Genomic DNA, 12,140 nt, shown 5'->3' with positions numbered 1-12,140 from the left:
TGTCATTCTTTTGCAGATCATTTTGCATCTGAATTTGCTCACAACCCTATAAAAGTCTTTTTCTTGGTAACCTGGATCAAAATCGATGTGATTTTCTGAAACAAATTCAGAATGTCTTGGCTCATATACAGTGATGTGCTGTTTTGACACGGAGAAAGTAATATGCTAATTACAGCACTGATTCCCTGCTATTGCTCTCACTTGTTAGTTTGAACAAATTGGAGGTTCAAAAGAGGTTCACTCTGCCTTTAGAAAATAAATAGCCACATAGCACATTCAGGAAGCTGAATCATGCCTCTTATTATTATCATGCCTCTTATTATTGTCATATAATCATCTGTCAATAATGAAAGTAAAAATTATCTATTTAAAACGTCTTTGGCATACAGTGGAGAATGTACAAAAGCTAAATTGAAGCAGACAGACATTTATTTGTGTACCTTTCAGAAAGAGGCATTGCACATAGCCACAATCAGTGGCAAACAGCTTACCAGTCATTCAAATCACGTAGATGATTTCCTGCCAAGCAACAAGAGACATAACAAGATTAAGGGAAGCACACAGTACAGCATTACATTCTTAGTTTATATTTTCTGCTGAAACACAAAGGATTTTTTTCTGCTCTGCAACACGTTGATTTTCAAATGAGAACAAAAATAATCAAGTTCAGCATGTTGTCAGTCCGATTACAACGGATTTTTACACTTTCCCTCTGGGATTTTTTTCTGAAGGCGTACAGCATTTAACAAAATGAAGATAACAGGTAGAGAAATCAGGCACTGTTGCGCAATATTACTGATGACAATCCAATAAAAATATTTTAAAAGCATACATTTAAATAACTTTTTTTACATTTCAAACAACATTTTTGCTAAAGGAAATACACCTAATTTATTAAATAAGGATACTGAGGTTAGTGTTTTTTAACTGACACACACAAGGTAGGTAGAAGCCTAGTTTAAAAACTAAACAGCAGGGTACAGCTGCACCTCGGAAAAATAAAGATTTAAAGCTTAGCTTTTGACTAATTGTGTATTTAAGTAATAATAATGTGTCGGAAGTAAGATCCAATTTTGACAAAAGATCCAGGCTGAAATTATTCTGCTCACTACTTGTTTATGCTTTATGTCAGGAAAGCCCAATTCTCAGAAAACAAAATACCGTACATGTTCCTATTACCATGTAATGTATCCATATATCCTTCTTTCTACTTTCTTAGCATAACCATGTTTCCACAGTAGCTTGGGGCGCCAACAAAAACAGCTCTGAAGCATGCTTGCCTAGTAGTACTTCAGTTACTGTCTTTTTAAAAAAAAAAAACATACAGACACAGGTTCATAATTTCTTAATGCATTGGGTTTACTTTTAGGTGGAATCCTGATTTAGACTTTATAAGCAATCAAACAATAAGAAAACAATCTCCAGAGACATTTTCTTTTGTTTTACGCTTCCCTGGCACATGTAGGCAATCAGTTTTTCCAAATGGTATGCCTGAAGAGCCATAAAAAGACAATGGAGAAAAAAACACTTAAAACTAATGAAAACAAAAAGTAAGGTGAAAAGCACAATGCCAGTTACATATGGCTTCAGATATTTTAATCTTAAAGGGATAAATATAATCACGATCAGAGCCAGAAAAACAAAAAGTATTGAAAGTACAAAACATTGTATTGTCTTTGAAAGCACATAGGTATTTTTCAAACAAACCTGAAACAAAATGAGTGTTTGTGTAATACTAACTAAAGCAGGAAAGCACAACAAGATATGGATGATAATATCTTGTCTTTAACAGTATCATCTGAAAATGTCCTACTATAACCACTGAATGGACCATTTTCATGACAAAGAACATCTTTAAGATGAAACGTGTGAAATGATGTGTGGCCGCTTATTGGTAGCAGAAAAAGGATGGAGGGAGGACTTCATCATCTATATAAATGTATTCTCAGGAAGCAAAAAGGTCGAGAAGAAGTTTCTCCATTGGAAGTACTATTGCCCAAGGATTTTGAAATAAAAGTAATGTTTGAATCAAAGTAATATAAAACCCAAACTTAAGAAGAGGAACAGAATGCAGTTTAAGTTGCAGCTACTGCAAATAGTTTGATCAGTGGCATCCCTGAAGCAATAATTGTTTGTGAGCATAAAGTTTTTAAGTAAAAGTTCTTGATTTTTACCTTTCATGCGTTTTTACATTTAGAATGTACTTCTCTATAGCTACATTTATTTCTATGACAATAATTGGCAAACATTTTAATGTTCCAACACTATAGTGTGGTTAAATACTCAAGTAAATTAAGAACTTATGAAGAAAAACAATATCAATGCAGAAATATGATTTTGCATGGCTATGCAGATCATTGCGGTAAATACCAGAATTTGTATTTCAAATTACTGTTTTTGTTCCAAGTGGTTATTTGCCACTGTGGTGAATTACAGAGCCAACAACCCTCGCAACTGCCCTTTTAAACCCCTGCATAGGGTGCCAGTTTGTTAAGTTTTCAAACTTTTGCTTTCAGACAGAATTTCTCTTGATGTCTTCCTGGATAAATTGTCAAAGAAACATTGAGTTTATGAACTTAAGCTGGAGTTCATAAAGTCACTTTTTTGGGGGTGGAAATTGTGTTATGCAATTATGCTTATGCTTGAAACTCTGGCAAATGTTCGCTACATTCTTGGTAGCTTTGCTCTCACTTGATGTATTTCACATGTTTCTTGGTTATTGCCATGGAAATGAATATAGGCACAGTGAGGTACATGCTTGAAAACAACTGACAAGGAAAACTTATACAAATAAGAAATGTCTTTTAATATACCAACAGAAAAGGGAAGGATCAGTTCACATCATGATCTCATGTCAGTGTAAAATGTAATAAGATGAGAATGAGTTACACAGCATTTATTATTACACCTAACCCTTAACTGCAACCTGCAAATCAGAAAAGGGAGGCATTTGTTCAAACTTTTCCTTAGTAGTATGGCTGCTTTGTATGTAATTCATTCCCTATCATATTAAGCCTTGTTAGTTGTGCTGATGTATTTTCATTATTCCAGATTACAATATCAGAGGAAGTGACAAGGCCAGCTGAAATAATTCACAGCTCAACGTGACCCCTTCTCTGAATTCATCAGCACATCCACAGCTCCTATTTTCTATCTCTCCATCTAGTTCAGCCTCTGTCTGGCAAAGACAATAAGAGGGGCAGGCGAAGCAGAATTAACCTGACAGTTCTGCTTGATCCTGCAATATCTCATTTATTTGAACAGTTTGTTTCCTCTGACTAAAAAGCTTCGAGCCAGCTCTGTTAATGGCAACTTTAACTGCCAACTGATTCTTTAGAGTGGAAAGGTGGGTATTATACCACTTGTACTCAATATCCTGCGTTCACTTTGTTCTGTGTGTTGCCCAAGGTCATAAGTGTTTGACCGCAAGAAGCTACCACAGATTGTTGTTGTCGTTGCTTCCTAAAACAGTCCTGCACATGAGATGAATACTTGTGTGAATAGCTTGAGAGACTCAAGGATGAAGATTGTACTGAAGCACAATTGTATATGTTTATTTCAAACAAGCCAATTTCATGACTGGACTTTTTGTATCTCTATCCCTCCAAAGTTCAAAACATATGTGCATATACATATTTGTATATAGCTTCACAATAAGTGCCCAACAATTGCACAAAAGAATGAATGTTCAAGATTTGAGTCAAAATCAAAACATGTTTGGAAAAAGATTGACCAATTAGACAGACTGAGGTTGCTCAACCCTTGATTCTTACCACATAAAAGCTGCTCAACACACAGCAGCTTATGAATACAATGTAAACAGTAATTTTCTTACCTTGGACTGTTACATTGTCCAGATATCGAAACAAATCTTTTACGATTTGTGTTGAGACAGGGTTTCATTGACATCAGCTTTACTAAATTAATGTAACTTTATTCTAATTTAAATCCAGTGTCTGTCCATCAGTTTCACAATCATTACTTAAAGCGTATTTTTAAATAATGGTTGAAGACTGTCTTTACTGTATCTTGAGGACAGTTTGATAATTAGCAAACTGGCATCTCAGTCTGTTTGTAAGAAAGAAAATACATCCATTTCCCCAAATGTTTACCTATAAGTTTACAATGTTCATGCTAATTTCCAGATTTCAAACAAATCTCAGAAAACAGAGGTCTTGCAGTTAGCTTCTTTAACCACACATGGGAGGACAGCAGTTTTCATAGTCAAAGTCACACTAGGAGATAGCAAAGGGATGGAAGAATTTGAGTCCTTAATCTCATACTGAGTTCTTGAACATGACATGGAGGTGTCCATTAAAATCTCCGGGAATGGTGGGGAGTTTCTTACAGAGCTGTTGCCCTCTGAACGGGAGCACACCAGTTCCCGGAAGCACTCTCTAAATCTCGTTGACAGCAGACTATAGATGATAGGGTTTACTGCAGAGCTTAGGTAGAAGAAGATGCCAGACAGGATGTGGACGTACTGATAAACATTGTGCATCACGTCGGTCCAGTGGCTGACTGAGCTCCACAGAAGCCGCTCAATGTGGAAGGGAGCCCAGCAAACTCCAAATACAGCCACAACAATTGCTGCAGGATCAAGCCAGACAGAGAGAAAGGTTGTAGTTATCCTTAAAGAATGCATTGCATTTCAAGGTATTAGCATTTTTTTTAAACGGTTGGGCTTGTGGGACATGAGAAAAATGTTTATCTGAGTCTTTTTCAACATATTTAAATATGAGTCATTGGCAACCTAGAGACAAATGCATTTATATTATAAATCATGGCAGAAAGAAATAATTATTATACATTAAAACTCCCACATGAACCAGTCTATTAGATTGTCTAATGTGTAACCTGAAAGCTTTTATAATAATAATAATAAATACAGCTGTGTCTAAAGTGATAAACGTGCTTCCTGTTGTCTGAAAAGCAAATGTGAAAAAAAAATCAACAACAAAAAAGACAATTCAGAAAGCCATTATCCCTAAATTGCAGCTCTTGCTGAGTGAACATTTGAGCCACCACCTACCAAACATAAAAGAACAATTTGGATATTCGAGAACCATTTTACTGAAAAATAAAAGGCTGTTACTTATCAAATGTGGAAGGTTTTATTGCATGTGTTTAATAAAGAGGGGATACTGTTTTCTCTTTACCTTTACAGCAATTTAGCTTGAGGCAGAAAACAAAAATACACACATGCAAAATGTTCTTAACACCTACATGATTTGACAATCTATTTATTGCCAGTTCTGAATATTTCTCTTACACAGTCTTGTCGTACTTGATGCTCCCTTACATTCCTCATCTTGTTCCCTATTTGTTAATCTCTTATAGGTCTCTCTCTAAAAGAGGCTTAGCAGATACAGAATAAATGTAGCTATTTATTGTGTGGATATGCAATCGGAATAACTTGTCATAGGTGGCATCTAAATATACAGTTGAAAGCCCATATCTTAAATCATTTTTTCTCACTATCTGACATTAAATTAGATTAATATCAAAATAATTTCTATTCACTAAATGCCAGAGCAATGTGAAAGATATATTTAAAAATCTTCTATTCCTTTATTTATATTCAGATGTTTTTGCATCTGAATATAAATAAGGTAACATTTTAACAATTTTGGAAAACACAAAAGTTGATTAAACATTCCAAAGCTTATGACATGGTAATTAGTAAAATTTTATGTAAAATAGGTAAACCTGGGATTTATTTTTTAAAGTCAAAACACCTCAAACACTCTGTCTTAGATGGAAATAAAAAAAGAAAATCATGCAAGATGTCATGAATCAAATTGTGGGTCACAATAAGACTGGTCCAACAGTTTCCAAATGCCCAAATGTGCCACTTTGTGCCCCAGAGATAAACATCTTTTGGTGTAAACATATCAGAACAAAAGCAAAAGACCTTGTGAAGATGCTAGCTGAGGCTACTAAGAGAGTATTATTATCCATAGTGAAACAAACTGCAACATTCTAGAAAGAAATGCAGCAAAGAGAGGAAGAAGCCATTACTCCAAAATTAACATAAAAAAAAACAGACTACAATTTGGAAATGCTCACAAGACCTTAATTTCTGGATAAAATTCGGCAGGATTGTTACATTTGGAGGAAAATGGGAGAACACACCATCCCACCTGTAAAGCACAGGGTAGAAGTATAATGTTGTGTGTTTTGTTGCAGAGGGGACTGATTGGCTTCACAAAATAGCTAGGATAATGAGGATTATCTTAAAACATTTTCCACAAAGTTATGAACAAATGGGTTCTTTACATGGACAATGACTCTAAGAAAACTGCCAAATTTGTAACAAAAGGACTTAAGGTCACCAAAGCCTGTTGTGGTGTGGTCATCAGGGCCTAATATTTGTTCCATAATTTTGGGGCATAGCTGAAAAGGTGTGTGCAGGGAAGCCAGTTTACAAACTTGACTCATGATACACAAGTTGTATCCAAAGAAATGGGCGGTAGTTCCTGAAAAATATGTGAGACGCCACAGAAAAATCAAGAACAAATTGCCAGAGCAGGTGATTAACAATCTACGCTGTATATTGGCTCGTCATATGCTTTTGTTATTGGTTTTGTAAACATTTGCTCAATGAAGAAATATTAAAACAGCATGTGTGTCAATGAGTGTGAGATTTGGTCAAAAATAATTTAAGTTTCTTTCCCCCACTGAGTACATGTTCACAAATAAATGTTTTATTGTTCTAAACTTATTAGTGTTGAATTTCATAACTGAAATAAAAAATATATCTATTAGAAAAACTAAAATATGTTTCAGCAGAAATGTATTTGATATTATTTTGCTTATGGTCAAATGCATTAGCACCTTTAAGGTCCTTCTTGTGGACAATGAAGAAGATCATTTAACTTAACTTCTTCTTTTTATACTCAATTTTTACCTGAATAAAGATAATAAAGTCCCTTTCAACTGGCTTTGATTGTCAGGACACCATTTAGAAGTGCATAAAATTTAAAAAACAAAAAAGTCACACACACATACAAAACCTTTAGTGTTGTTAATGGTCCTGTGTATATCCATGTTTTTAATGAAAACCCATAAAGATCTACCTGTTTCAACATTTATGGAATAAAGTGTATGATTCATGCATAAACATCTGCATATTACAGATATTGGCATAGCTTTTATTATTTTCTTTATGTAAGTCACTGTTTTTGGCCAACATACTACTTGGATAGTAAAAAGAAAACAGGATATGTCGATTTGAAATATAAACTTCTCCATAAAAACCACAACAGGTGGTGACATTTCTCCTCCATTGAAATGAAATCCCTCTACGACTTGCAACCATTTCGCATTAGGAAATGACTGAATTATTATTACCGGTACGAGTTTTCATCACCTTGGCAACCGAACAGAGGAGAATTTTGTTGCTTTCGGCAATGCTTCTTCCATGTCCTGCACGGTTATGTGTTTGTGATCATTTCTGCCAGTTTTCTCAGTCATTACTTGCACTTAAACATAAATTTAAATGATTGGAGATAAGTGAAATAAGTTGAAGAGAGGTCTGATCATTTCAGACCTGGAGGTTGTTTGATCATTTTACAAATGAAAGATTCCATTAGATGTTTGTAATGGGATGTTATATTTGAATGTTGTGATTTATCTGTGCAAGAGTTTCTTCCCATGAAGTGATGGTAATACCCACCGTAGGTTGCACTGCCAAAAGGGCAAAATGATGATCTTTAAACTGAAATCCAATTTTAGCTTGTAATGGATAGGAGCTTAAAGGAAGATTCAATCTTTTAATACATTTATTATTTGTGTGTGTGGAGGATGTGTCTCTTCCTGCATATTTTATTTCTAATAAGCTAAGACAAAACAACAGCAACTGTAGCTCAAAGAGAGAATTACTATATTTACTGTTTTAGTGTAGTAAATTAAGATTAAGCTTAGAAGGCAACCAGATTGCTTTCAGACTTTCAAGAAATTGAAATTATATTTCTTAAATCACTTTTTGTTTTTCTGCATCCTAACTTTTTTTTTGGTTGTAGAATGAATGAAATATTGTTTGTGTGTTAATTTTTAAACACAATTTAAATTGTCACTGTTTTGTTTTTATTTGATAACACTTTTTTGTAAGATAGTTTTCTTAAAAGTTGCGATACTGCATTGATAGCTGTTTGTATGTCTGAATTCCCAAGATCGTGCTAAAACTTACAAAAATATACTTTAAACCAAGAATTACAGCAATTATTTTTCTTAATGTTATAGTGATATTGAAATACTTTTTATCTGTTTTTCACTAACTACAAAGCTCTAATATGAAGAAACATATTCAAATAAAAGATCTGACCAGTGTTTTGCAGCTTTTTTCTATAGTATTAAACATTTATGACCAACATGTAAGATAGAAAAAATGATGTCAATTTTATAAATCTTTGTCTCTTTTAGAGTTGTTTTTTTCTATCAGACATGATTCACAGTTTCATTTCTCTGGGAGGGTAATCAATAAAGTAACACATTTCTAGAAATACTTGACAAGTGTTTTTTTTGTTTGTTTTTACTACAGACCCTCTGTAGAAAAAACCCTCGCTTGCTTATGAGAAAAACTCCGACAGGAGCACGGATACAGAGATGTGTTGTAAAACTCCCAGTGATGTTCTACACTTGTGCTTGAGATCATATTGGAATCTGTGGCTTCAGATGAAAGAAGTTCTTCAGATAACAGACATTGAGATTAAGTACTTCTGGAATTCGTGGCAGCTATTATTCACATTATGTTGAAAGACAAGATGACAAATAAAAATCTATTTAAAATGTTTCCAAAAAATTTAGACAGGACATCAAAGGGACAGTATGATGTGAAATCAATGTTTATGTTATTCCCTCACAAAAAAACATGCCTGTTGCCTCCAACACTTCAGACATATTTGAGAAATCAAAGGGTTATTTCATGCATGTTTGAGAAACAACATGCATGAAAGAATCCATGTTTGAGAAATCTTTTTATATCATGGCAGCCATTCAGTTGTGCAAAATGACTGCAGCCTTTGAGGCGCAACTCCTCTTTGGAGCTGCAGCTTCCAAGTTTATTCCATCTCGGAGAGCAGCCCCCCCTTCAGATCCTTCAGACTAGCCAGCAGCAATTAGCAAAAATCTGGTGGAACTGCATATTGCTTCTCAGTCCAACACTGGTAGAAACTATGGCAAAAAAGAATGAATAATAGAGCAATGCTGTGATGACTTCCTGAAGACTTAGTTTCAGAAAGGGCACAAGTGATTAAAGAGACAGATGCCCAATTTCAAGGAGTTAAAATTACAAAGTCAATTTTCTTTTAAGTCATATTTGATTTGATTTTTATACCAACTGAGTGTTACAATTGCTTGATTGTACTGTGTGCCTGGAAAATACATAATACTGCCCGTTACAGAATAATCTTTCACACCAGTTTAAGGACTGTTGAGGATCCAGAACAACTGGTTCATATAAATTATACTCACAGAGCATCTTGACGACCTGTCCTCTGCGCCCATTCTCCCCACTGATCCTTCTCCTGGTGTTGCTGCAGCCATTATTCCCCAGGTTCTTCCTGGCATACCGCCTTTCTCTACCCAGATGTATGCCCATCACAAGATACAGCATGCTAATAATCATCATAGGAATGAAGTAGAAACACACAGTTGTGATTTGCATCACCAAGTTATAGATCCAAATGGGCTTGACCACAGCACATATAGCTGACTCCTCCATTCTCTCAGGCAAGTAAAAAAGGCCATGAAGCGAAGTGTTAGGAACAGCACAGACCATCGACACCCCCCACACAACGGTGATGACGCGTTTGGCATGCTGATTGGTTGAGAGGTATCGTGTTTTCAGTGGATGCACAACAGCGATGTACCTCTCCACGCTGAGTGCTGTGACATTGAGGATTGATGCGAAGCAAACTGTCTCGAAGAGGAAGGTCTTGAAGTAGCAGCCGCCCTCACCAAAGGGGAATGGATAGTTCTCCCACAGGTCGTAAATCTCCAATGGCATCGCAAACATCAGCACGAGGAGGTCCGACATAGCCAGGCTCACAAGATAAAAGTTTGTGGGGTTACGCATCTTCTTGTGCTTTGCAATCACTGCACATGTCAGGAGATTTCCAGACAACCCGGTGAGGAAGATTAAAAGGTAAACTGTTGTTACAGGGAAAAAAAAGGGGGATCGCTTGGGACCGAGGACTTCAAAAAGGTTGATTTCTGTAAACTGCTCAGCAGTGTTGTTCCCTGAGCCATTGAATAGCATGCTAGTGTTGTAGAGTGGTGCAGACGAAGTGGAACCCTGCAATGAAAGCTCCATTTTAACAAGGAGGGCCGGATAAATAATGGGAGGTGACAAAAATCCCTTCTCTTGCGTCTGGTTTAGTTCAACTACTGGGACCTGAGTTGAAAAGAAAAATAAAAAAAAATCAAACATTTTTCTGATGATAAACAACCCTGAGACAATGTTTACTGTGGTCAAATATGTACATATATTTCTACTTTCATGGTAATGTTTTCATGCCCCATTTTTTTGTCAGGGAAAATCATCATCATAAATCATCCTGGAAGAGGTAATAATTCAACCAAACAATTTTTGCAGTGTTTAAATAATGCACTGATTAAAACTATTTGTGATCCAAAGATGACAAACAAAAAAAATGCTACCAGTGTTTAGGTATACAAGCTTCTGATATTATTCTGCATTTAAAAAAGTGTAGAGTTATTAACTTTTCCTATTAGTCTATACATTCATTATTTTTAAGCTTATTTCTGATAATATAAGCTTATCAGAAGCTTATATTATCAGAAATAATATAATGCTTATATTTTAAATAATATAACCACATGTTGCCAACCTATGTGCTGGATGGCAACATGGGATCTGCTATGTCTAAAAGAAAACATCTGAGTCTGACTATTTGCATAAACGTAATAATAAAGACTGTTGACTCCATTAGAATAACTCACACTTAAATTATACTTGCATTTCAAGTTTTGGTTGTGATTTACTTAATAATACTTAATAATATTAAATATGCAATATGCATTATTAAGCAACATGATTAAGCATGTTGCAAAAAAAAAAAAAAAACAGCAGACAGTGAACTAGCAGATTTCTTCATGTTTTGGAAAATGTAGCTTTTAATGGGCTTGAGATCATTCTCATCAACCATTTGCGGCTCAAAATAAATGCCATTACAAATGCTACAATGATATATGCTAATGACTTCTTCTGAAAGGTTAATTATATTGCCTACATAGAGCAAATCTAAAATTGTCTGATACAATGTGACGGAGTATGTAGCATTTAAAAACTGGTTCTAAAATAACTCTCTATTTATGTGTAAAATCTTGAATAAAGTGAAATAAAAGGGTATAGCCTAAAAGCATTTGAAATGGCTGGGTAATTAATGCAGTGAGCATATCAATAAAAATAAAAAATAAAAAAATAAATAAACATGTCCACTTTTATCTAATCACGTAAAGGTTACGAATGTTTATCTACAAGGCACACAGAGCAGAAAATGTTTCAATGAATCCTCACCTTGATGTTGATCTGCAGGTCGCTTTTTACTGTGAACACGTTGTGTCATGCTTGTAAATGGAGCGGCAGACGGAGCAAATAGCGCATGGATGGAAAAGTTGCTTCGAACGGTTCGGTTCCGTAGAGACAGGAAAAGGCAGACCGAGGGTCCACACAGGGAGAGGACTGGATCTGCTCTGCAGCTGTGCTCCCCTTTAGAGAGAGAAATTACCTGGTGAAGCAGAGGGGGAGCTGGAAGGAGCCGGGGAGAGAAAGTGATGAAGTCCAGAGTGAAAATATAATCACGGGACAGTAGTAAAAACTATCAACAAAAATATCGATAATCCCCGCACATTCTGAACTCGAATACAGCGAAATGTTTTAATGACGTTTAAAATGTACATTAAAAAAAATTAATGCCTCCCGAACAAACTTTTAATAAAAAACTTGATCTGTATACTTTTAAGTGTAGAAACCCTAACCTATGAGCGGGGCTCAATAATTTCCGCCGCTGTGATGAAAAGAAAATTATAGCTTTCTCGTAATTATTAGACGGCTAAGTCCTAATTATAGCACGTTATCTCATAATTATGAGAAAGGGTCTCATAATTATGAAACA

The 12,140-nt window shown here is 35.3% G+C and overlaps 1 protein-coding gene across 1 annotated transcript; it reads right to left on the bottom strand.

The window, feature by feature from the left end:
* Positions 1-788: 788 nt before the first annotated feature.
* On the bottom strand, positions 789-11,683 carry LOC102224668 (neuromedin-U receptor 1-like). Its single transcript, XM_014469950.2, has 3 exons — positions 11,543-11,683; positions 9,475-10,396; positions 789-4,590 (listed from the first exon to the last, which is right to left on the bottom strand). The coding sequence occupies exons 2-3, from the start codon at positions 10,313-10,315 to the stop codon at positions 4,160-4,162; spliced, it is 1,272 nt and encodes a 423-aa protein (XP_014325436.1). The 5' UTR covers positions 10,316-10,396; positions 11,543-11,683; the 3' UTR covers positions 789-4,159.
* Between the last annotated feature and the right edge of the window lie 457 nt (positions 11,684-12,140).

Source organism: Xiphophorus maculatus, chromosome 20, assembly GCF_002775205.1.
Source record: "Xiphophorus maculatus strain JP 163 A chromosome 20, X_maculatus-5.0-male, whole genome shotgun sequence".
Classification (NCBI taxonomy): Eukaryota; Metazoa; Chordata; class Actinopteri; order Cyprinodontiformes; family Poeciliidae; genus Xiphophorus; species Xiphophorus maculatus.
The sequence above is the reverse complement of the archived record's forward strand: the minus strand, read 5'-3'. Positions and strand labels throughout refer to the sequence as shown.

Excerpts from the sequence above, each read along its gene's own strand:
- LOC102224668 (XM_014469950.2), bottom strand. The coding sequence starts at position 10,315 with ATGGAGCTTTCATTGCAGGGTTCCACTTCGTCTGCACCACTCTACAAC. Across the intron at positions 4,591-9,474 it reads ACAGGTCGTCAAGATGCTCT|CAATTGTTGTGGCTGTATTT; the intron begins GTGAGTATAATT and ends TTGATCCTGCAG.